A 24,958-nucleotide genomic window follows, 5' to 3' on the forward strand; every position below is an offset into this window, starting at 1 on the left:
TTCATTTGACGTTATCAGGCCAGTCACGCTGACTAATTGTCCTGAATTATGATTTTCTGTATTTGCATGTTGCACTATATGTAACTTCTGCTAGAAGGGATTTCTCTATAAAAACAAAACAAAACATGCAACATCATGGGAGTTGTTGTTGTCCTTGTTAAACAACTACCACTGCTGATGAAAATCTGTCTGATGTGACTTGGGCAGAAATAATCACGGACAAGGTAGTGTTTCCCCACTCTCTGACTCCCTGAAGTTATAGCAACAGGCAAACAAAAGAAACACACTGTTACCATGAATTAAATTTCAGATTTCTGTGGGTTTGAACATTGTTGAAAACATTTGGGATAATGGAAGTACACAACTCGGCAAAGAATGTGGCAAAGGTCTAGTCGTTTTTCGACATTTTAATGTGGAAATGCAACAATCTGGTTTAGTGATGTTGCGTGTTTTAGCTGTTCATGAAGAAATAGTTCTGGTGCATACCTCCCCCAAAAAACCACAAACTTTTAGTCTTATATTTGTTTGTGTTTCTGTACACAACACAAAATGTGTTAACGAGTAGCTTTGGACAAAACCTGGCTTGTTGTTTCCACCTACTTCTGGTATTTATACTGAGCTTAACATTACAGTGCTCCACTGATTTAGCATTGCATTTCTGTAACATAACACATGTTTGTTTTGTTTTTTTCAAAATACCCCCCCCCCCCCCTTTAAAACTTTAAGTCCTTGAGCCTCAAAAAAGACCTTTATAATGTTCTTTTCTGAAACTAGCATCCTTTCCGAGAAATCAGCAAGCATGGCTGTTGGGTTATTCCTGTGACTCAGTGTAGCCATAAATTGCACTGGTCTTCCTGACCCTGCCCTCTTTGCAGGATGTTGCTCCCTCCTGGGGATTCTTTTCCTAAAGACAGTTTTGAAATTTGCAAGAGGCAAGGGCCTGGACATGAAACTTAAGTGTATGTATATTACGTGTGTTGTGATGGGAGGAAACTATTTAGATGAGATGAGGAATTAATGATTCCAAGAGGAATACTAAATAACGACCTTTTGTTCACCTTGTTTAGTAAGGAGTCAGTGACCACATTTCACCAGGAGAGACGACCCATTAAACATCTGAGAGATCAGTGGCCCTCAGAGTATCATCTTAAGCTTAAACTTATGAAACTTTACCTACTACTTTACCCTTTCATGTGTCATCCCTTTCATCAAGACTTAAAAGTATTTCCACACAAAATTTAAAAGTGTGAGCACTAAACCAAGCAGGTATTAAATCTTTGTGCTTCACACATTCTACAACCTTTTTCCAAAATAAGTTGAGACCTAGTTTAAAACATAAATAAAACACAATGTGATAATTTGGTAGTCTTTTTTGACATGTTCTCAAATGAAAACAGTACAAAGACATTATTGATTTTTTTTTGTTTGTTTGTTTTTGTAAATATATGCTTATTTTGAATTTGATGCCAGTAGCACATTTTAGACAGTAGGATTAGGCAAGACAAAACCTAGGAAGGATATAGAATGCTCGAAAAACACCTTTTTGAAACATTCCACAGGTAAACTGGTCCATTGGTAACAAGTGAAAGTATCATGATTAGGTATGAAAGGAAGGATATAAACTGAGATTTGTCTCAAAATGGCCTATATTGTATCTACAAACTACTTTTTACTGATGTTCAGTATATCTGTTCCCTTACTGCTATTGCCAGACATATTGCACTGTATCCCACATTATTTGTCAAGATAAATATTGATGCCCTTTTTGTGGTTGTACCAATATTTATGAGAAAGAGTCACTTATTCATAGCGTCTGACAATATGTAATCCCATGGTCCGTGTAAAGCAGTTCAAGAGTAGCAAAAGTAGTTCAACTGTAACACAGACAGTTGTTAATCATCATACCCTGTTAGAAAGCAACATCAACCAGTATCGCCTGCATTATGTGTTTTTTTTAGCCTACAGTCTTGAGATTCAGTCTCTTTGAAAATAAGAGTATGGGATGCAGATTTTGTGGTGTAGCGTAAAGTTAGAAGCTGACATCAACCTCCCAGTGTCATCAGCTGATACTAAGCTCTCACATATAAACTGTACTGGTGTGTCACATGGCAGATTTGCAAACGGATCACGTTTTTGCAAGGTGTGCGGTATGTGTCAGGCTCCAGATCAGACCTCTGGTCCAGATGAGTAATGTTTGACATTAATATGCAGAAATGAAAATACAGTTTCAGTGCAAAACATTTTTCAGATACAAATCTTTCAGTGAAACTGCTTCCATTTCCAGTTCTTTTTTGTTTTGTTTTTTAGTGATTTTTTTAAATTCCAAAATTCACTATCACTTTTTTGGTACCATGGGGTGTGTAGGAACAGCTAGGGAAAGAAGACATCCAAACCCATGTAAAGTACTGCTGTGTCACAGTAATGCACACAGTCATTTAAAGGTCTCTAACACTGCAGCTTGGTTATGAAGAATTCTGATTTGCAATGAGATTTCTGAATTTCATTTATTAAAATCTTAATTTTTATTTGACTAATGAATACAAATACCATTTTGGGCTGAATTGTTCCTTGCAGGTGTTCATCATCAACAGTGTTCAGCTTTAGCATGACTGGGTCTGGAGTCACTATTTTAGGTCCCTGTTGGCCTTAGCAATTTTGTAATTATTCTTGAAGCGAGTGTGGTTTTCCTCTTTCTCTGTGTGTTCTTGGACCTGCTAGTCTTCCTGGATGTGTCATTTTTTTATATGATGGAGATACGCACACCTACACACACACACACACACACACACACACACACAACCAGGTCCTGCTCAAGGTTTCTTCCTGTTAAAAGGGAGTTTTTCCTTGCCACTGTCTGCTTGCTCGGTGGTTCAGGCTCTGGGTCTCTGTAAAGCATCTAGAGACAATTTTGATTGTATAAGGTGCTATATAAATAAATAAATTGAAAATAAAAATAAAAACCCTTTTCCCCACGACACACACACACACACACACACACACACATACGAAATGTGATTCTGACAAAGAGATGGCGTCTATTGGACATAAACAATTTTGCTATTCTTAGAGCCTTGGAAACAGTGAGTCAATAAATGTTGGTGAATGGGTGGTGCCAGAGCAATGTCAGTGGTCACAGAATTCAGAAGAGTACGCATGTGCTCTGCAGGGGGGAGGCAGGGTTTTTCCAGAATGGTCTGGGAGAGAGAGGCCTGAGAGCATCAAACAATAGGTGTGGTGTCAGCCTTCTACGCCTCTGTGGTAAGCGAGTGTCTGAGTGTGTGGCACACAGCCACATCCCAATATGAGAACATCAATAGCAGAGGAGATGGTGTGACTGGAATCTGCTGTTATCATTGGGCAGCACTGGACCACTGTTTGGATCAGGTAGAGAAAACAACACACGGTGCAGTTTGACAGACATTTCATCAGTTTGATGGATTTAACTGACCAACTTCTGGATGAGGTTTGAATGGAGATGATGTATCATTAGTCTAAACAGAATGCTTACAGAGAGTAGTTCATGAACATCTAATAATCAGACGGGAGATTAGATAGGAGGCAGGACAGTGAGGTGTGACGAGTGAGAAATGTGCCGACTACCACTGTCTTGTCTGGACTGGGGGTCTGACAGAGACATGGAGCCCTGTCAAGGTTGGTGTTTGGTTTTAGGGTTTAGGGGTTTAGTAGTTACATGCCTTCATTATGAGTGTGGTTCAGTACATATTAAGTACAGCAAGGAAAAGAAATGCAGATTATCATTTTATTTAGAAAAATGTAAGCATCAAATAGCGACTCATTTGATGTACCAGATGTACGGTTAGAGAACTGTGTACCCTCTGTGCAGTTTACAGTACTTCATGTGTACCTGCTGTTATGCACAGGAGTCATGCTCTCATCTGTGCAGGAGTTAACTACTGTAGGCTACTGTAGAAGAAGATCGCAGTTTGCAGGCACGCCGACTTGTTTGCGGAGCCCAGGGCGAGAACCATGCAGCAGGATAATCCAGTCTTGAATTCAAAACTGCATTCAGTTTATTTTACATGACGTGAGTTTGAGAAGAATTTGAAAAATTCTGATACATATCGAGTCAGTTCATGACTTATCTGCTGTATCTGTTTTTCCATTCAGATATATTTTTCATCATCTTATGCTGATTGTTGTTTGGCTAATTTAATTTTATATTTTTGAACAAACAGTTTGTGGTTGCGTTGTTTTCATTTTTTTGTATTACAATGTGTACTTCAAACTTTGACCACCCTGTCAACCCCTCCAGTAGATCCGTGTGCATTAGAGCACAGCCCAAACCCTATAACTTGCTAGTTTATTAGCCAGTAAATCAGCCACACAGATTTGAGAATTTAATGGTGCTTTTTATGACTCGGATACTTCAGAAGTGATCACACCACCATTATGAAACTGTATTCATATTTTAATCCTTTATTGGCCTCCGTATGGTGGAACTGATTTTGTTAATTTCTTACCGGACAGAAACTGTTCACTGTAAGCAGTAACTTCTGAGTTATCACTTGTTATGTACACTTTGTCATAGAGACGGTGGACTGCTTTGACAAATACAACGTGATGAGCTATCGGGAACTTGAAGAGGGAATTTCCTGAATGTGATGGAGCCTGTATTACCCAACTTTTCCACTTTCTCTATTTGCCCTCTCTGCACCTGTAGCAGGTTCAGCTTCTCTCTCTCTCTGAAATTTGTTGTCTTCCTTTATCACACATTCCTCCTCAGCTCCTCTGGTCTCTGTGTGACTGCTTAAACAAGGTTAAGTCAACAAATGGTTGATCAGGGTCCTGCAACAGACACACACATTCCATCATTCCTTACACAGTGGCTGAAGTAACTTCATGTACCGTGTACATATACTTTTCAGAGTAATTTTAACACTTTTCTTGTTAACTCTGTGTTCTGTTCTGTATTGTTTCCTAACTATCTACAGCTACAATTTAAATAACAGTAAAGTACTTTTCTATCAAACAGAATATCAAATATCCCTCATGATTTTGTTAAACCACAGCAAAAATGACCTTTTCTCAGCAGCCAGATGACTGCAGCCCTCAGGACTATCTCTCTTTGTTAAATTTCCTGTCAGGAGAGGCAGTTGCTTCTGACTTCCGGTAGGATTGTGACATTTCCTGTGCTGTGAGAGGGAGGGTATTTTTTTGCAAAGGCCTTTTGGCTCTTTGAAAAAACAGGATACAGGATATTAGACAGACCACAGTAGGAAAACACTGCTTTAGCTGGCAGAAATTAACTGCTGACTTAAGGCACAGTAACAAAATGCCACTTAAGGCCACAGACTTGCAATAATGATTAAAGGCCTCAAAATCAAAATAGATTAGCCTACTTTAAGCTACTTAAAATGGGTGAAATAATGTATCCAGATCCAGATATTAACCATTTTAGTCTTCAACAACAAGCCGTTATATAGCCATTATAATTATTTAACAGCAATAGATGAGCAGCAACAGCAATGAGCAATAGATCTAAGCAACATCAGGGGCTCTTCCAGCTTGTCATACTGATGACTCTTGCTGTATCAACCTAACATTCATAGCATAACAAAACTAGCATGACATCTAACACATAATGCCTGTCCCAGCAAAGTGGAACTCATCCATCCATCCATTTTCTATACCGCTTATCCGTCAGGGTCGCGGGGGAGCTGGAGCCTATCCCAGCTGACTACGGGCGAGAGGCGGGGTTCACCCTGGATTGGTCGCCAGTCAGTCCCAGAGCCAACGCACAAAGACAGACAACCACACACTCTCACACACACACCTAGGGGCAAAGTAGAGTAGCCAGTTAACCTAATGTGCATGTTTTTGGTATTGTGGGAGGAAGCCGGAGTACCTGGAGAAAACCCACGCAGGCACAGGGAGAACATGCAAACTCCACATAGAAGGGCCCAGACTGGGATTTGAACCTGGAACCCTCTTGCTATGAGGTGACAGCGCTAACCACTGCAAAGTGGAACTCATATGTTTTGCAAAAAATTAAGACCAATAATTCATACAGTATATCCATCTATTTTCAAAAGTTATAACTCTGTTTCCCTATAACACCTGAGGGCTCGACTAATATCTGGAACAATCATTCCCTTCCCATAGGATTCCTATGCAACTGACACATTGTTCACTACTCCAGTAAAAAGGACGAACCTTAGATACGACTTGGCAAAGGGAGGTGTTTTTAGTCCGGTTTGCTCATGCTCAGGTATGAGCCAGAAAGCTAACGTTATCCTATCAAGATTCAAACCTAGTAACGCTGCGCATGGTTGAAAAATGGTAAATGTAATTTGACACTATTTTTAAATACAAGAATATCTAGCTATTGGTCATGTCTTTGTCCCCAAATCAGTCTTAACATTTTCACCAACAAGCGATGATCTCTTATATGATAGCCTACAAAGTAAGTTCAGGAAGGCAGCAGGGGCGGTTGCCATCCTGTGGTGAGAATGAGGCACCGAAGACACCCAGCAGTGATATTCAGTGATAGTCATGTTATTTTATTTCTAATGTTGAGGTGTCTCCACCCAGTGCATTGATTTAGAACAGTGAATAGAATTTTGCTAGAAGTACTTGCAGTGCCAATAAAAAAGTATTCGCCCCCTTGGATGTTTTCCTTTTTTTATTGTTTTAAAAAATGGAATCATGTCCAATATAATTTGGCTTTTTTGACTGAAGAATTTATAAAAACCAAAACTCTTTAATGTCAAAGTGAGAACAGATTTCTACAAAGCAATGTCAATTAATTAGAAATATACAGTGTAAAATATAGGATTGCAAAAATATGCACCCCCTTTAAAGTGACTGACTCGAAGTTAGTGGAATGGAAATCACCTAACCTCACATGACTGTGATACTTGTGTCTAGAAGGTCCAGTCACTGGGTAATCAATATTCCTGTATTCCTGTACAATTGCAGCATGAAGACAAAAGACGAATTCACCCAAAGGCATGTTGAAGAATCCAAGGTCAAGTTCTATGGTCTGATCAGATCAAAATGGAGCTTTTTGGAAATCAGACTAGACACTATGTTTGGCAGAAACCAAACACTGTGCATCACCACAAACATGCCATCCTCACTGTGAAGCATGGTGGTGGCAGCATCATCCTGTGGGTATGCTTCTCAGCAGCACGCCCTGAAAGACCTGTAAAGATAGAGACATAGGGAAATTCTAGATCTGATTAATCTGATTAAGTCTGCAAGAAAACCACGACTTTGGAGAGAATTTATTTTCCAGCAAGATAGTAACCAACCCAAAGCATACAGTGAAAGCTACACAGAAATGGTTTAAAGACAACAAGGTGAATGTTCTGTAGTGACAGAGTCAAAGTCCAGATCTCAATCCAATAGAGAATTTGTGCCTGGACTTAAAATGGCTGTTCTAGCCCAATCCCTATGCAACCAGACCAGCTTGAGCAGTTTTGCAAAGAAGAATGGAATAAAATTGCGGTGTCCAGATGTACAAACCTGATAGAGACCTATCCATACAGACTCGGTGCTACTAAATACTGACTTGAAGAGAGTGAATATTTATACAGTCACTTATTTTGCATTGTGTATTTTAATTAATTGACATTACTTTGTAGAAATCTGTTTTCACTTTGACACTAAGAAGTTTTTCATTTTAATTCTTGTCAGAAAAACCTAATTATATAGACCATGATTCCGTTTATAAAAGCAATAAAAAGGGGCAACATCTAGGAGGTGAATCCTTTTTATTGGCACTGTAGTAGGTATCCATTGTCAGGAAATAACAGACAAAGTGCAGAGCGTATGTTTTAGATTTTAGAAGAGCTGGACTTTACTAAAGGACAAATTACAGGCATTGCTTCTTGGGTTTAAATGTGTTCAGTAGAAGAATTCATTCACATCAAGTTAGTTAAACATATTTTAAAAACAACAGCAACAGTACATTACTACCCAAACTATTGTTGCATTTACATGTATAAAGATGGATGACGTGTCCACTTCATCCTGCTGTACAAAAAAAGAAGTAAAAATATGCTGGATACAAGAGTTTTCATCTTGTTCTGGTGATGTGACGTGGAGAGAGAGTGTCATGGAGAGAGAGAGCGTCCATACACCCATCTGACCCAATCACAAGTAGCGTTCAGCTGTCATCCCTGTTTTGCCCCCCCCCCCCATAGCATACATCAGTGTGATAAGAACTGCATCATCAAGGGAGCGGTAATTGACCATGTAAAATAAAACTGCTGAATTTCTCTCTTTCACACTATTTCTCTCTCAGTCACTGCTTTCTTATCTTTCTTTTATAATGGTGGTATATGGGGAAAATGCTTTTTGGCTTGCAGGAGATTTCTTTTTATTTTGCAGCACACTGGCCAGGGGACAAATTCTTATTTTTTCTATTATTGATGTTACATAATTATACTATATTAGCACACATTTTTCACTTTTACTCATAGTGGTTACTGCCTGCCTAAAACACTGAATATTAATTTCTACCACTGTTACACTGGTCTGTGATGACCTAAGGTGCTATGATAGGCAGTCCAAGAGAGGCTGGACAGGATAGGTGGCCTGATAGTTTGGACTCTCTGTGTGAACCCTTTAAAAAGATGAAAAGATGTCTCATTTACACTTTTGTGGTTGAAAAAAGTGTAAAGTCCTTAAAATATGGGGGGAAAGGACGCTAGGAAGATTTTTTTCCATATGATGCATGTTTTGAAGAGACTGTACAAAATAAATATTTGTGATGTATATGAATATACATAAGTTGGAAAATTAATTCAGAATTAGATTTTCATTTAGTTTTAATTTTATTTGTGCATGTGCTTTAACTTCTTGTTTTTTTCCCCACTTTTAAAACATCATCATTCTCTGCACATGTAATTTCAACTTATTTCAACATGGATTGATTACAATCAGGAACTGTTGCATAGCACCTCTTGTGGTCTCTTACCATATGTCCTTTTTGTCTCTACTGCTAAAAATAATTCACTTTTGGCAAACCATCCAATTATGGTAAACACTCCAAAAATTAATAAATGAATTAAAAAAAATTAATACAACGAATGAAATAAAATAAAATGAAGACATCTAGGTAAGGATTGTATGTTAAAACCAGGTGTGCATGAAATGGATGACAGAAAATGATGGTCAATCGGTCCATCACGCTGTAGTGTCAGCAGTGTACTGATGGTTCTTCTCCTTTGCTCTGTATAGGGAGTCCTTCCCGAACTCTCTCCACCATGTCGCTGTCTGTTCGCCCAGTCAGACGCCTCACCTCCAGATCCATCACTAGGAGCCAGAGCTTCACTGGAGTCAACACTTACGACAAGCAGTACAGGTACACACACGCGCACACACACACACACACACAAAGGGAGTCTATCCTTGACAGGACATCCTGTCAGGTGGAACAGTCTGACTCTGTGAGTTTGTGTTGCTGTGTATTACTATTACATTGTGTGGACAGAATCTGTTGTCGTAGTCACACTGTGGGGACTTGCCCTATTTTTTGGTAAAAATATAGAGTAAAATCTTGGTCTAATGTTAGCTTCAGGTTAGGTTTAGGCTCAGGATAGGGGGATAGGGTAAATCTTATTAATGTCTGTGTAATGTCCCCAAAAACAATGGAGACAGAACTGTGTGTGTCTTGATTGTATATCAGAAGAAGAAGAATCAGCTTTATTGACAGTATATATATTTTTACATACACACACTGAATTCGTCTTCTGCATTTGACCCATCCTTAGTTGAACACACACATGCAACACCCGGCAAATTACATGCAGTGAAACACACACAGGAGCAGTGGGCAGCATCAAGCGCCCACAGAGCATTTTGGGGGGTTAAGTGCCTTGCTCAAGGGCACATCAGCCGGCTAATGGAGGAGGGGGGGGGAGCATTTTTCCCATTAATCACTCCACCACACCCAAATTTTTCCTGCCCGTCCGGTGGGGGAATCGAACCAGTGACCCTCCGATCACAAGCCGCTTCTCCAGCCTCAAGGCCACGGCTGTCTTTTTTTTTTTATTAAGAAGAAGAAGAACTGAATATGGTAATATGGTAATATTCTGAGTATATAATAGGAACTGTATATGGTCAGATTTGTACTGGAGTTAACTTTAAGTACATTTTAACCCTTTTCTCCTTCAAGTTGTATTCTGTTTTTACATATGAATCATTCATCTTTATGTTTGGAAATAAATATTGGTATTTTGGTTTAAGAGTTTTTGATAAGCATGAGGATTGCTTGATGTCAGTGTTGCTTACATTATGGTGATGACCTCACAATCATCCCCAGCTGACTGTGAAATCAGTAATGACCTGACAGGATTGGGTATTCTGTAATTATTCTGTCAGTAATGCAGTTACAGTTTTACACCAATTACATTTCAAATGAAAGAGGTTGTCATAATGTGCAGGTTCATTCTGTGAACTAATTTAGAGATTTCCTCTTTACCAGTTTCAGTTTGTGCTGAAAAAAACACATTTTGGACATACCACATTTCAAAGAATTTGTAATGGTCTTAAAAGAATCTCTCTTAAAATAAATCTATGACGGTGACAAACACAAAAGTACGTTGGATTTCTGTAAATGTTTCTCATAATGTTTCTCATAATATACAGCAAGGCATTGTTGCCACTGTGAAAAAAAGTGTTTTGATCCTTTTGACATTAAGTTTTTTGCCTGTTATTATGTTACATTTGACATGTGATATAAAATTATTCAGTTATAACAATGAATATTAGTTGCTATAACACTAAACATCATCTCATAGAAACAAGGAACTATCTGTCTAACTAACTATTATCCAGCAACCATCCTTGCTTGTTGTTGTAGTGTATAAAATATAGGTTTCTAGTGTTAAATTAAAGAGTTTTTCTCATTATTATATTATGTCCCATCCAGAAAAAAAAAAAGTTTAAACAACATACAGAAGATTATTTTGATGTAAAGCCCTGATTTCAATTAAGTTGTTACATTGTGTTAAACGTAATCAGAATGCAATAATTTGCGAATGAACCATGTTTGCCGAGAAGTGTTACTGAGCCCATGCGGTAATATTCTTTATATAATCATTTGTTACACAAAGTGGTGAAACACATGATTACACTAATATATATTTATGTAAGTCTTAATGTTTCTGATAAGTTTGGTTTTAATTAGTTATCTGATTATTTGTGCTTGTGACTCGGTCAGATGGGTGTATAGGCAGGAACTTGATCCTGCTGCTCCACTGCCTGAACACTAGTGCACAAACTCTGGCTTTAAATGATGTCTTTAGTGCAAAATGCTTAATTTTGGCAAAACACGAACACAGACATAAACATAGAATTGAATTGAATAGATCGGCCCATTCTTTGATTTCTTGATTCTCCGATTTATACTCTGTCCAGTTATTTTGAGTCAGTTTGGAACCAATATCTGTGTCAGTATCAGACTGGTGCATCCCGAGTTATAATGTGATAGTATTGCTGGAGGGAGAGAGACTGACTGACTGACTGACTGACTGACTCATTGACTTACCAGGTGTATATATGCTGAAGGTGCCTGTCTTATGTTGTACTACAATGTTGTTTGACAAAACAGAGTTTGTTGAGGATTTGAGGATGACATTGACCTGGAGGTGCTTATGTTGCAGGAACCTCACAGTGTTCAACACTCCAGGTCTCAGCAGGAAGTCCAGCAGAGCCAGCAGGATGTTTACTATGTCCACCAAGTCCAACCCACCACCTAAAGTTCCTCAACCAGAGCGACTGGATCAGGTCTATGAGGCACTAAAGAAAGGCCTTCAGTGAGTACATAGCAAAACAATGCTCATGCATGCAAATAGTAACTCTAAACTTTAGTTTGTAGAGAGCATGTTCTTGACAGGGCGGCACGGTGGTGCAGTGATTAGCACTGTCGCCTCATAGCAAGAGGGTTTCAGGTTCGAATCCCGGTCTGGGCCCTTCTAGAGGTGCATGTTCTCCCTGTGCCTGCGTGGGTTTTCTCTGGGTACTCCGGCTTCCTCCCACAAAACATGCACATTAGGTTAATTGGCTACTCTAAATTGCCCCTAGGTGTGAGTGTGAGAGTGTGTGGTTGTCTGTCTTTGTGTGTTGGCCCTGTGATTGACTGGCGACCAGTCCAGGGTGAACCCCGCCTCTCGCCCGTAGTCAGCTGGGATAGGCTCCAGTCCCCCCGCGACCCTGATGAATAAGCGGTATAGAAAATGGATGGATGGATGTTCTTGACACTGTACTAGTAACTCCTGAAGTTCTGTGTACTGTGCTGCTACATTGTATTACTATTGTAATATGATTCACAAGAAAGGAAATTTTATGGGTTGACAATAAATCTACCTGACCTTGATTTAGGAAAACAATAGAGAAACATTTTTTGAAAATATTAGTGGCTCCAGTCTAGGTAAGATACACATAAACTCAAGTAAGCTGAAAAAGTTGTATAAAAAGTGGACAAGAGGATAGGAAGTGGATTAATGATCCAATGAAATGAGCAATTAAACTTGCCAGAGAACTGAAAGGTATAACAAATTAAACCATTGCAAGGTGAAGTCACTTCATCACCCAAACTGCTGTTTTAAGATCAACTCGTAAAAGTAGATAGTAGAAACACAGAGAACAAGGAGTTGTGCACTCAATCCATTTTCTGACATTTCACACAATGGTTCACAATCAGGTTGTGCAGAGGGCAAAGTTTAAATAATTATTTCAAAACTTGAGCATATAAAATCACAAGTATCTGCATACTTAGATACTATGGGGGGATCTTTAGCTGTTTACCCTTTAACCACATCCGCCACTGTTCGTGGTTGTGTGTGTGTTCTCTCTCAGGTCTTACCTGCAGGTCCATCAGATGGACTTGGACAGCTTAAGCAGACAAATGAAAGAATCAAAGAGGAACTCCAGACTGGTATGTTGTGACGTTGTACTGTTTGGCTTGGCACTGCAAGTGAAAAGGAAAAACAGTACCTTCTACCCTTTTCACCATGTCATAGTTTTCTTATGCCCAATGTGGATAGAAACATTTTTATTTCTTGACTTTTTTATTTTCTCAGTTGTCAGTATGTCCATGACATACTGACCTGCAGACATAAGCTGAAAAAAATATCAAAATGATATCAAAATGAGCAAAGAAAATGGCTGGCCAGTAGTGTCCCCTCTTTTGTCAGAGTATTTCAATCTTGACACCTTGATAATTTTGCTGTGAAAATATAAAAATGTTTTGGCTATGGAAAATATCACTTATCACGAGTAGTGTACTGTGCTGTCACTTAAAAATACTGATGACCTGATGTTTTCTGTCTTTTCAGGGTTTCCTGTACGAACTGGACAAGGTGAGTTCTTAAATGGTTACACCAACTGTAAAGAAAGCTCGAGGAGGTTGATGCTAGAGAAAAGCCTCTTATTTCAGCCTTTTTTAACTATATGATCATATTATATTAAGAAGCCTCTTTTTTTAACTTGCTATTAATGCAAATTCAATATTTCTTCCATGTTTACCTGCTGTCTTCAGTGCATTCAGTGTAATGTGCATTTCCACTGCAATAATAGTTTTGTCACGTTGACTGTAGTTTAACAGTGATGAAAAAAAACGTACTCACTGCATTACTGTTCATTTGGATTAACCCAGTGTTTTTAGTTTGAACCATCCTTTATTTACGTGCTGAGCCTGAACCTGGCTTGAAAATAGTAACACGAATGTAACTGTGCTTCTTCTGACAGCAAGTGAAGGTGACTGAGAGGTACATAAGACGACTGGAGTTTCACCTCAGCAAGGTTAGACCTCAATAATTCCTGTCTAATAACGTCTTTTCACATCAGTGAATGTTATAGAAAATAAAATCAGTCCAAAATAATTTGGAAATGTCAGAGAATTACTTCAGGATTTAACCCTGTTAGACTGGTTGCTTACATTTAGATGGAGTTTTTGTCCCCTTACATTTCGTTTTGTTGTAGGGTCTGTCTTTGGGTTACTATAGATTTTTTTTTTCACAAATTAATAGTGATATTGAAGTGTGAAAGTGTGGGTTCCCTTTAGAAGAGGTCTGACAATCCTCAGGTTTCCTCATGTCAACATAATGCAGTGTATGGGTCAAAATTAAATATCTTACCATAAAATCAAAGAATTCAGTAATGCTTTTTATATAAAAACAGGTCCTGGAGAATTTAGTCAGCCATGGAGGCAGTTCCTACAAAACATTTAACGGCTCCAGATTATGTGTTTATGTACATCCATATTTTATATATGCACTGTATGGTCATTAATCAGCTTATTAACATGCTGATATAAAGCAGTGACTTGATAGTAGAGACTTGACAATTGGTGATAGTCTATCAAGACTGAAGGCTTGGTGATTATTGCTTTATCTCAAGTACATGTAAAAGGACATGTTCAACGTGACCTCATCATCATGATATGTGTCAGCTGCAGGTGGAGAAAGTTTTAAGCCCACAGTTTCTTCTTATAGTGCATATTATCACATTTTGAAGCACCACTCGATATAAAATTACAGACTAAAGACATAATTTTTGTGTTTTTTTTAGATTTTTATACCATACTGTAGCTCTCCAGTAGTGTTTCTTATGTACCACCAGAATGCTATTTTCCCAAACCCTTCTAAAAAACCTTTTTCATGTGACATAATGTAGCTTCTAATGTAGCGACATTGGCACATATAAACCTAGCCTACCTAGCCTGCCTATACCTTTTTGACTGCCTGAGCTATAGATCTGTGTCTCCTTGAACATGGCCTGCAGCTGGGCTGACCTTAAACAGACAGACAGAGGTCCAGGCAATTACAGTGACCGGATTCACAGTTGACACAAAATCCAGTGAAATGAAGCCATGAACAAAATTATCATCAACTCTGTAGTTCCAATCAACGTTATCAAGGTTTTAGGATCTCTGAGCTCATTGTTTTGGTTTTGTGGCCAGAAAACTGTTCTGTCATGAATCCCATTTTCAGTTGCAGCAGACAGCTGTTTTCAGTTAAAGGAAAAAAAAAAAGCTTACAATACTCTGTCCAGCATCAAACTTCAGACAGAGTTAGAGACAAGCTGGTCAACATAGTGGAGCATCTAGCAGCTAAAGAGACTGATATTTTTCTCAAGAGTTGGTGGAGAGCAAACCTGAGCTAAAAGGAGTGTGAGAAACAGAAAAACAAGTCTATCATTGCCTGCAAAGCATCTTGTTTTTTTATCTGTCTCTACCTGTTTTGAACCTAAGTTTAATTTCCCCACGTGGGTCTTGATGATTCTCTGATTATGCAGGTGATTGCAAAAACTGTCTGTATGAATTCTTGTTTACTCCCTTTGGTTCATTTTTAAAATGTCAGTTCACTGTAACACCTTAATGAAATGATAATATGCTAATAAGGGGAATGGAGACAAGGAAAGTCAATAAGTCAATAAATTCAAAAAACCAAATGATGAGGAAATTTTTCAAATAGTGTACTTCATACACAATTTGATGTTATTTAAGTGGATGGCGAGGTACTATGTAACTTTTTCCCATTTTTTTCCCAGATTGAGGAGCTATATGAAGCCTACTGCCTGCAAAGAAGACTCAGGGACGGAGCCAACAAGATGGTGAAGGCTTACACTGCCTCTCTGTGCAGTAAGGAGGCCAGGGAGAGTTTAGCAGAAGCCAATAAAGGATACAAAGAGTACACTGAGGTAAGATGAAGAGTGGAGAGGGTTTGTGGGACAGAGTGATAAGTGGATTAAGATGGGATGCGGAAAAAATGATAGATGTATTGTGATCCTTAAAGGTGCATAGGGCCATTGCATGGACCAGTAGTAGAAGAATATATTAAAGATTAATAGGATACAATAGGAAAACTAATAGAGATTAATTATAAATAACAGCTCGGTGTGCCCCAGCAGCTCACCTGGTAGAGCAGGTACCATGTAAGTCTGAGTCCTTGGGGAAAGTCCTACTGGGAAAGACTAGGGAAAGGGCCTAGCTTTGTTTGAGTCTGACAGTGAAAATATCTTGGTTAAAGTTTCTGCTGATAACTTGAGTGACCACGTGGAACTTGTTGAGGGGTTAATTGTGATAGCCATCTGCAATACGTTGGCTTGGAAATGCATGGTTTATAGGAAGTTGAACAAGATGCTTTGTCATTGAGTCAGTGTGCTGCTGCTTCTGCTGCAACAGTTAGCCAGCTTTTTCACTGTACCATTGTGCAACTGACAAACTAGAGGTTGAGTGTCCTTCTGATTTTGTCTCAGAGCTTATTTCAACTTGGAACAAACCACTGCCTATGAAGTCATGTGTAACACTGTCCCTGAGCATAGCATTGGCTTCTACAGTGGTGGCACAAAGACATCTGTGGCTGTCTCTAACTTTCTGGATGGAGACAGGGCAGTTAATTTGAGAAGATAAAAGATACCTCTACTTTACATTGTAAATGTTGTTAAACATTTCTCTGCTAAAAACAACAAGGACTGCGTTTTGCATAGGGGTTGATGGTATAAAGAGTATACAGTATAAATGGTATCAATATGCCCTAAGGTAGCAGGTGGGCAACCTTTGTTCTTCATGTGTGCATCCCTCTTTTGGACGTGACAGCCCTTTGATGGTTCATTTTGTACTTTCTGTTTGGTCTATGAAGCACTGGAGCCCTAGAGGTTGGAATGTGGTTCAGTGGCTGCTCTGCAGGACGTGATTGATGTCCCATACCATATGTGTTGTACTGAAAGAATTTGCTGAAACAGAATAAAATGTTTTGACTACATCTTGTGTTCTCTGAAGGACAGGGAAGGAACACTCACTGAAAGAACATTTGGTTGCCCTGCTGCACAACTGTGCTCGTTGAAGAGTGGTTCACAAACTGAGGGATCAGTGTGGTGGAGGATGTATATACGCACAGGCATCTCCATAAATTCAAATTAGAAAGGGGTCCAAAACTGCAAATGAGACAGGAGAGATTCAGAAATGACATCTCAATTCAATTCAAATTTGTTTATACAGCACCCTTTACAATCAAAACTGTCTCTAGGTGCTTTACAGAAACCCAGAGCCTGAACCCCCGAGCAAGTAAACAGTGGCAAGGAAAAACTCTCTTTAAACAGGAAGAAACCTTGAGCAGGACCTGGCTGGTCCTGCGGGAGGTCTCAGGGCTTAACCACTAGAAGGAGACTAGTTTCATGAACAAACTGAGTGAACCCAAATGTATCAATAAGTACCAAACTTTATGTACAGGGTCAGAGGCCTTATTCATGTGAATACTGAAGTCACCAATAGCTAAGATCTTGCCCAATTGAGTGACAAGACCTGCAAACTCTCAAATTGTGAGTAATGTGGTCTATAGGGTACCCTCTTTAGTAGCCCAAGCAACATGGGCAATTGTATAGTTAGGTGGCGACGCTTCATTTATGATAATAAAAACATTTGGTTTCAACCATGTTTCACATAGACTATGTCCATATTATACTCAAGAATCAGATCATTTATCAGTATGACTTTGATAAACAATGATCTGGTATTTATAAAACCAAAACTGAGTCTTATTCTGGTTGAGGCCGCAGTTTTTTAAGTGTTTGGCCAAGTCCAGTCAAATTCTGTTAAGGTTTTGAGCCTTGCATGATCAGGAACCTACCTACATTAAAGAGGTACTACAGCCCTACATGACCTGTAGTTTTCTGAGATCATCAGATCAGATTTTGTTGACTATTCTTCACTCTAAGCTCAAGACAAATGCAGACTGTGCTACTCAAGACCTATTTGTTTCGACTAGGCTTTCATTTAGTTTGCGTCTTATTTAGTCTTATTTGTTTTATGTTGTTAGCTTGATGTATGCATTTGGTATCTTTTGTTCTATTTTTTTTTCTTTTTCTTTTATGACATCTGTTTTTGAAAGACGTCATATAAATAAACTGACTTACTTTTGCTGCTCTTTGTAGAACATGTGTGTGTTGGAAAATGAGTTGGAGAACCAGCTGGGGGAGTTCCATATTAAGATGAAAGGTAAGACCGAAACATCTATATAATAATAATTTGTAATGGTTTGTATATAACTGCTGGCAGATTCTCCAAATGAAATCAAATTTGGCTCAGACATTTGAGTTTTGTTCATAATGTACTGTGAATATATACAAAATATATATACAAAAATCTGTTTAGAAATCATAGAAAAACATCACTTCAGAACTTGTCTGAGAATTTTTTAGTGTTGAAGTAATTCATTGATAAAGCCCTCATCAGCCTGGAGTACGCTGCAAACATGAGCTACTTATAGCTAATTTTAATTTACTTTTAATGTTGCCAGTAAAAATGTTTTAGTTCATGTCCTTATATTTTATGATAAGTTAATAAGACAGACCTAATTTTAGCTGTAATTATTACTTGCGCCCTGCGATTGACTGGCAGCCAGTCCAGGGTGTACCCCGCCTCTCGCCCGTAGTCAGCTGGGATAGGCTCCAGCTCCCCCGCGACCCTGACGGATAAGCGGTATAGAAAATGGATTGATGGATTATTATTACTTGGGTGGGGGGAAAGAAAATGTCAATTTAAGTCACTGACCAAGGCAGGTAATGCCATCCCACTTCCCCTAGAGAAATAAGTCAGCCCCAGCAGGGTTTATGAGAAGCAGGCTACATGTGTTTCTACTTGTCTTTCAGGTCTGGCTGGATTTGCTAGATTGTGTGCTGGTGACCAGTATGAGGTTAGTCCATCAGTTCATCCCCTCCCTAAAGTTTTTCATGTGACCTTTACTTTCACTGGACAGACAGAAAGTTTGCTTTGTAGTATCCTGTGGCCCTAATTTGCCTTGCCTATGATTTGTCAGGGCCACTTGTAAATAAGGTCATATCTAAGAAGAAATGGTGATAAGGGTCACAGTGTCTCTTAACTCAGTAGGCGTGTGGCCTGTGAATTTATAATGTCACAGATCCTTCCCATGTTCACACAAATGCCTAGGGACCAGATATATATCTGAAAATTGGCGTAAAGAGACAACTATTCCAAATGTCTGGGAAGTAACTAAATCAAAGTGTGTTTAACCATCTCATTTAGGGTGCCATTGCCTCTGCTTTCAAGTTTCAGGTTCTTGCTTAGAAATGGGAATGTCCAGGGGTGTTCTGGGAGTCATTGATGGCCAGTTCTAATTTAAATTTCCAACCATATGTGTTTGCTCTGTATCTGAATTAATGGGGATATTTTCATCAAGCTACTTTTGGTTTTGAGATTTCTTCCAATTTTCCCAAGATCAATTTTTGTCTATGGACTGCTGTGTAATGAGCCCATTTGATGCTGAGTGTATGAAATGTGTCTCCATTATTTGCCACGTAAACTACCACTCATTTAACTTGGCAAAAAAAGGGTTGGTCCATTACTATCAGGATGACTACTCCGTATTTTTCAATGAGTGAGTGAGTTTCATGCTTTTAGGTTGTACAAAGTCCCCTTTATAAATAGATGTTAAGCAGCTATCCAAGAATGTAAGAAATCACTGGTTAAAGAAAGTGGTGAGAATGTACTGTACATACTATAAACTGACAACTTTTTCACTCACTGCTGAGTAGATTGCAGGAAGCTCAACGAAAAACAGGTTTCCAAAATATTTAGATTTTTATATCCTGTTTCACATACACCTTTCTGGATTGAGAACAAATTCCAGATCAAAGGGTATTTGGTGGGAAAATGGTTACCACAGTATTTTCATCTGGGGAGACAGCAACTTAATGTAAGTCTTACTTACTGAAGTCTAAGTTTTACTTAGACTGAAAACGACTGTTTTCAGCTTTTTTAAACAGAGGTCCTGCAGTACTTCCATAAAGAAGATAATGCTAGTGTAGTGACATACCAGTGTGTTGTTTTTTTTACCAGTGTAAAAGCACGTGTCCAGTTTTTGCCGCCGTTTACATAGACATCGGTGGAACAACAAGCCCCCTCCATTCTGTGTTTGTATGTTTTATACAAATTAGCACAGTGGAATGATGATGCAGCGTTCCGGTCTTCAAAAAGCTCAAAATAACCATTATTGGTGGAAAGAAGAAAAATATGAATAATGTGATTCCAATTTTTTTAACAGTAGTGCATGTACTGATGCTATTTATGTGTGTGTGTGCGTGTTTGCGTTTAGATCTTTATGAGGTATGGTCGACAACGGTGGAGGCTCCGAGGCCGAATAGAGATCAATGCCAAACAGGTGTGGGACAGTGAAGACATGGTGTTTGTGCCACTCATCAGTGAATTCCTCTCCGTGAAGGTCAGCCCCTCCCAAAGTCTTTTGCCAGTCTGTCTTTGAATTTTTCTTTTATTTATGCTTAGTTCTGATTATTCATTGAAAGCACCGTGGTCTGTGACACTACTTCTGGTAATGATATAGCCTATGCATACTTCATATTGGACAGTAATGGTATTAGTGTTGGTGGCAACCAGAGTGACTGATGGGAATTGAGCTGTTTTAAGCAGCAGTTTTTGGTAGCATGACCAAACTATGTTTCTGTGGTCTCCTAGGTGACAGAGCTGAAGAGCTTAGCCAATCATGTGGTTGTAGGAAGTGTTTCCTGTGAGACAAAGGACCTGTTTGCTGCACTACCCCAAACGGTTGCCGTGGATATTAATGACCTTGGGACTATCAAACTGAGCCTTGAAGTCACCTGGAAGTAGGTTTTGCCAACCATGCTCTCAGCGTATTAAAAATGATACTGAGCATTGTGAATTTTGTCCTGTTGTTAATCAGTAAAGCGTTAGCCTGTTTATTAACATTGTTGAAAATTATTAATTAATTTGATTGTTTATTTTGTCTTTGGTCTCTGTTTTCCCCTTTCTCCTTTCCTTTTTTGCTCACCGTCAGTCCATTTGATAAAGATGACCAGGGATCAGTGGCAGGCACTGTCAACAAAGCTCCAGTCGTCAGCAAGAGATTCTCAACCATCTTCAACCAGAGTCCACCTGACACGCCGTCTTTACGTGAACAAGCCTTCTATGTAAGTTCTTCCAGTACATTCTCATCCCAGTTTGTCAGATGGTGCCTCTCATAGGCCAGCCTTTCTGTCATTCTAGCACATAGTTAAAATGAAACAGCACTTCGGTCAAGTTTAAGAACTACGAGCTGACATGTAGTTCTGCACTGAGATGCAAACTCCAGTCTCCTGGGTGAAGGTCATGTGTTCACACAAAACTCAAATGCTAACTTGCAACATTCTATGGACTTTCTAGCTGTGTAAAGTACTTCTCATTGTGTAGCTGCTCTGATCGCCTCATATTGATGTGAATGTTCTTGCATTGGACATACATTAAGGCTTGGTGCAACTCATCCAGATGGACTTTGATAGCGGTATTTAATGCTCCAGGAATGAGACCAGGCTCATTTGTTCATGTTATAGTTGCATTCCTGTTTACTACTTTCTCTCCAGAATGACATTTGACTGACTCAAAAGAGCGATACTGGAATGTTTGGACTTGAAGTCAAAGATAGATATTATTTTCTGCTGATATTCACAAACCTTATATTTATATAAAGATAGTTGTATAGTTATACATATGAGTGTTATATCCTTATAAATTTAGAAATGAGATAGGTACAGGTAACTGAGAAGAGACAGTACATTCTTGGACATACTTTTTTTGTATTTAGTCTGGTTTTGTATATTTCAGAAAAAAATAGCACTGATATGAAAACACCAGGAGAAGCAAAACTGATATTTCTCATCAAATAATTAGTCAGATTCATTACCTGTCTGCAACTGGCCATTGTATACTTGCTGAGGACAGGACAGAGATGAAATCGCATGGTTTAGAGCCACGGGCATAGCGGGACCATTAGAGCTTAACCAACAACTGGTCCTTAACTGCTCCAATGCCTTTTGCTCCACCTGCTCCCACTATGATGTCCAGTCTCTACCTCGGAGTCTCACCAAGCGGCAGCACTGGCCGCTGCTCGACATCTTCAGAGACACTCTTAGCCAGAGCTGTTCCTGTAGTGACAACTCACCAACAAGACAGCCCGCTGCAGTAAGTCAATATGGAATAAAACCCCTGGATAATGTAGGAACACAGAACACACTGGTATATTGACTAGTGACAGTAATAAAGTAGAACATTAGAAATCTAGAACAGTAGTCTCAGTAGTGAGTAGTCTCTGTGTGTGCATGGCTTTATAGAGCCATAAGGTGTGTATGCAATGTTTCCAAACTGCTCTCTGTCTCATTTCACTGGATGTCTGCTACACACATACGAAACGGCTATAAGTCAGTTAGAACCAGCTGAAACCAAACATTACTTTCTAAATTTGTGATGATAAACCTCGTAAGAATTGTGGACCTGTGACTCTGTATGTTAAGATAAGATAAGATGAACTTTATTGATCCCGCAGTGGGGAAATTCACTTGTCGTGGCAGCTCACAAGACCAGCAAAAGAGTGCAAAAAGTGTGCAAAAACAGTTACAAAAACATGTTAGGCACTTTATGAAAATTATGACAGTCTATAGCCAACATCAGCGACAGTTCACAGACTCACTTGCTGCTTCGACTTGCACTTACTGCACAGCTCTGTAGCAAACAGGTGTGAGAGCACAGTTTTCCTGTTTAGACCTGTTTGCAAGCAATTGTTACTTTTTCATTTAATTTCATTAATTTTCAGTGTGACTTTCAAATCATGTGGTTTAGATAATATGGATAAACTGTTTCTATACTGACTGATTGATGACTGAATGGTTTTGGTTTTGATTTTTACAGAAATATAAGGAAACAGTCAGTTGTCACACATTTATCAAACAAATGTTTTATATTTATCTATCACCCTACTTTTGAGTAATCTTATAAATGCCTAGATTATAAGACATATTGTCTTATCGAATACATCGAGTCCTGTGCAAAAGTTTTAGGCAGGTGTGAAAAAAATGCTGTATATTAAGAATGCTTTCAGAAACGGAAGTGTTAATAGTTTGTAATGTATATCATCAAATTGAAGAGCTTGATGTTGACCGATTGTGTGATTAATGGGCAAAGAGGAAGAATTCAGAGTTATGCACTGTGAAAATAATCAAGTCAATCAAAGTCCAGTTGAAGGGCGCCTGTGGCTCAGGAGGTGGGGCAGATTGTCCACCTATCAGAAGGTTGGTGGTTCAATCCCGGGCTCCTCCGGTCTGCGTGTCAAAGTGTCCTTGAGCAAGACACTGAACTCGGAATATGTGAATGTGTGAAGATGGTTAAATCCGTGCCTTCTGATGAACAGAATCAGTGCCATCAGTGTGTGAATGTGACAGCAGTGTAAAAAGCATTTTGAGTGGTCAGTACAACTTACATTTATGTAAGTTTACAAGAGAAATTAACCTACATCCCACATGAATTATTACCTCTCGAAATAGTTTCCAAAGGTGTTTATGGTCTAAAGTCTTCTGTACAGCACAATGGTCACAATGGTAAAGACTGTAAGCAAGGGGAAACAACAACCCTGACCAGTTCAAAGTAAACTTCTCTTCTTTGGTTCCTGAGTTATGGTGATGATTAATTTAAGGTGTTTTGAAGTTCTGCAGAACAATGTGGTTTCTCAGTGAAGTTGACCTTGGACCTTCAGCCTTAGTCTTTATGTCAAGTTAGTTCGAGCATTACCCCCCTCATCAACAACTAATCTCCTCAAACTTCTCAAACCACCTCTTGTTTACCAACGGGAAGATATTATTGTAATAACTGCATTACGCATCAGCATGTGTCCATCTCTGATTAGTCAAACTTCTATGTGCCTGTCCATATCCACCTCCTTTTTCATCAATCCATCCTCTTAAACAGCGCTGTTCTCTTTTAGAACATGCTTCGCCGTCATGAAGAGTTGGAGAATGGAACAGCGTGGTCCAATTCATCCGAATCCTCCGATGACTCCTCCAGTCCTCAGCTGCCTGTGGGAGGGCAGCACAACTCTACACATCATAAGGTAACATGCAACATAGAGTCTGTGTTATATATGATCTGCAGGCATGTGCTGTTACGATGATATTATGATTCTTTCTAGCACTTTTCACTGTTTATCATAGCATTGTTATATTGTAGGACTAAAGCCTACAGTGATGCAGGTAGCTATGAAAACAGGTGCATGTCTGAGTGTCAAGGAAAGTGTTGTCCACAAAGGATAACAGTTGATGCAGCAGTGTCAGTGTTTGATCTGGTTCACTTGTTCAGCCAGCCTGTCCAGTAGTGATGCACAGGTTGATCCATAACCCGGTGGTCCTACAGGTTGAGCCACAGGTCGAGAAGATTCCACTCAGCTCACAAGAAAATATTACAGAGAAGCCTTCCAAGTCAGTTATTTCGCTTGGTTCTTTTGCGTGACAGAGAAAAAAAAAACAGAGTTCATGGCTTTAATGAAGTTACTTACCAGATCTTCTCACTAATGTGGGTGTGAAGAAAGAGAAGAGAAAAAGAACCACAGGATCAACACTTCGGAGAGTGCTGACTTTTGTGCTATAATACACAAAGTTGTCGGTTTGTAGTTTGGGTCAGGTTGAGGTGAGCCCTGTTGTTGCTCTTTGATTGCAAATATGAGATTCAGCAGTTCATGTAGTGGTAATTTGAATCATTGATACTTAGGGGCAGCCCTTAAACCTTTGGAGAAACTGACCCATACTCACCAAGACAAGATCTAAGCAATAATCCTTAATCACTTATTATCACTGAATTTTTGTCATTGGTGAAACTTGAATTGTTGAATCTGTGTGTCCATCTATCTCTTTCTCTCTAGTCAGTTTTGGTGACACCAGAGATACAGCCAGTTCTAACAAATTCCTCCCATCAGCCTGACATCTCCTTTAGCCTCAGAGACTCCACTTCCTCAGCTCCAAACTCTGCCCACAAAGTCAGCACTGTCAGTGAGCTTCCCAGCATATCCAAAGACCAAGAAGAGAGTAAGAGGTAGTGCTTTTTATATGCTTTATTCTCAGAGGTTAACATCTTGTAATATAATAGTTGTTGACTGACTTCTTGTTACATTTGCAGTTAAACTCATGGACTAATTTT

General features: G+C 39.1%; 1 protein-coding gene across 4 annotated transcripts in view; it reads left to right on the forward strand.

Moving 5' to 3' along the window:
- Window positions 1–24,958, forward strand: part of ripor1 (RHO family interacting cell polarization regulator 1) — a 57,883-nt gene that overhangs the window by 17,656 nt on the left and 15,269 nt on the right. For 3 of the 4 annotated variants that reach the window (XM_046394775.1, XM_046394778.1, XM_046394774.1), the window contains exons 2-14: window positions 9,208–9,331; window positions 11,634–11,786; window positions 12,829–12,907; window positions 13,308–13,331; window positions 13,720–13,773; window positions 15,523–15,672; window positions 17,905–17,968; window positions 18,622–18,665; window positions 20,085–20,210; window positions 20,462–20,610; window positions 20,802–20,934; window positions 23,754–23,879; window positions 24,684–24,853. In XM_046394775.1, coding sequence (XP_046250731.1) covers window positions 9,234–9,331; window positions 11,634–11,786; window positions 12,829–12,907; window positions 13,308–13,331; window positions 13,720–13,773; window positions 15,523–15,672; window positions 17,905–17,968; window positions 18,622–18,665; window positions 20,085–20,210; window positions 20,462–20,610; window positions 20,802–20,934; window positions 23,754–23,879; window positions 24,684–24,853 — 1,370 coding nt within the window. In that variant the 5' untranslated portion in view covers window positions 9,208–9,233. Of the gene's footprint in view, window positions 1–2,981; window positions 3,385–9,207; window positions 9,332–11,633; window positions 11,787–12,828; window positions 12,908–13,307; window positions 13,332–13,719; window positions 13,774–15,522; window positions 15,673–17,904; window positions 17,969–18,621; window positions 18,666–20,084; window positions 20,211–20,461; window positions 20,611–20,801; window positions 20,935–23,753; window positions 23,880–24,683; window positions 24,854–24,958 lie in introns of those variants that run through there. The other variant, XM_046394776.1, reaches the window with a different exon arrangement.

The sequence above is a fragment of the Scatophagus argus genome, chromosome 7, assembly GCF_020382885.2.
Source record: "Scatophagus argus isolate fScaArg1 chromosome 7, fScaArg1.pri, whole genome shotgun sequence".
NCBI lineage: Eukaryota > Metazoa > Chordata > Actinopteri > Scatophagidae > Scatophagus > Scatophagus argus.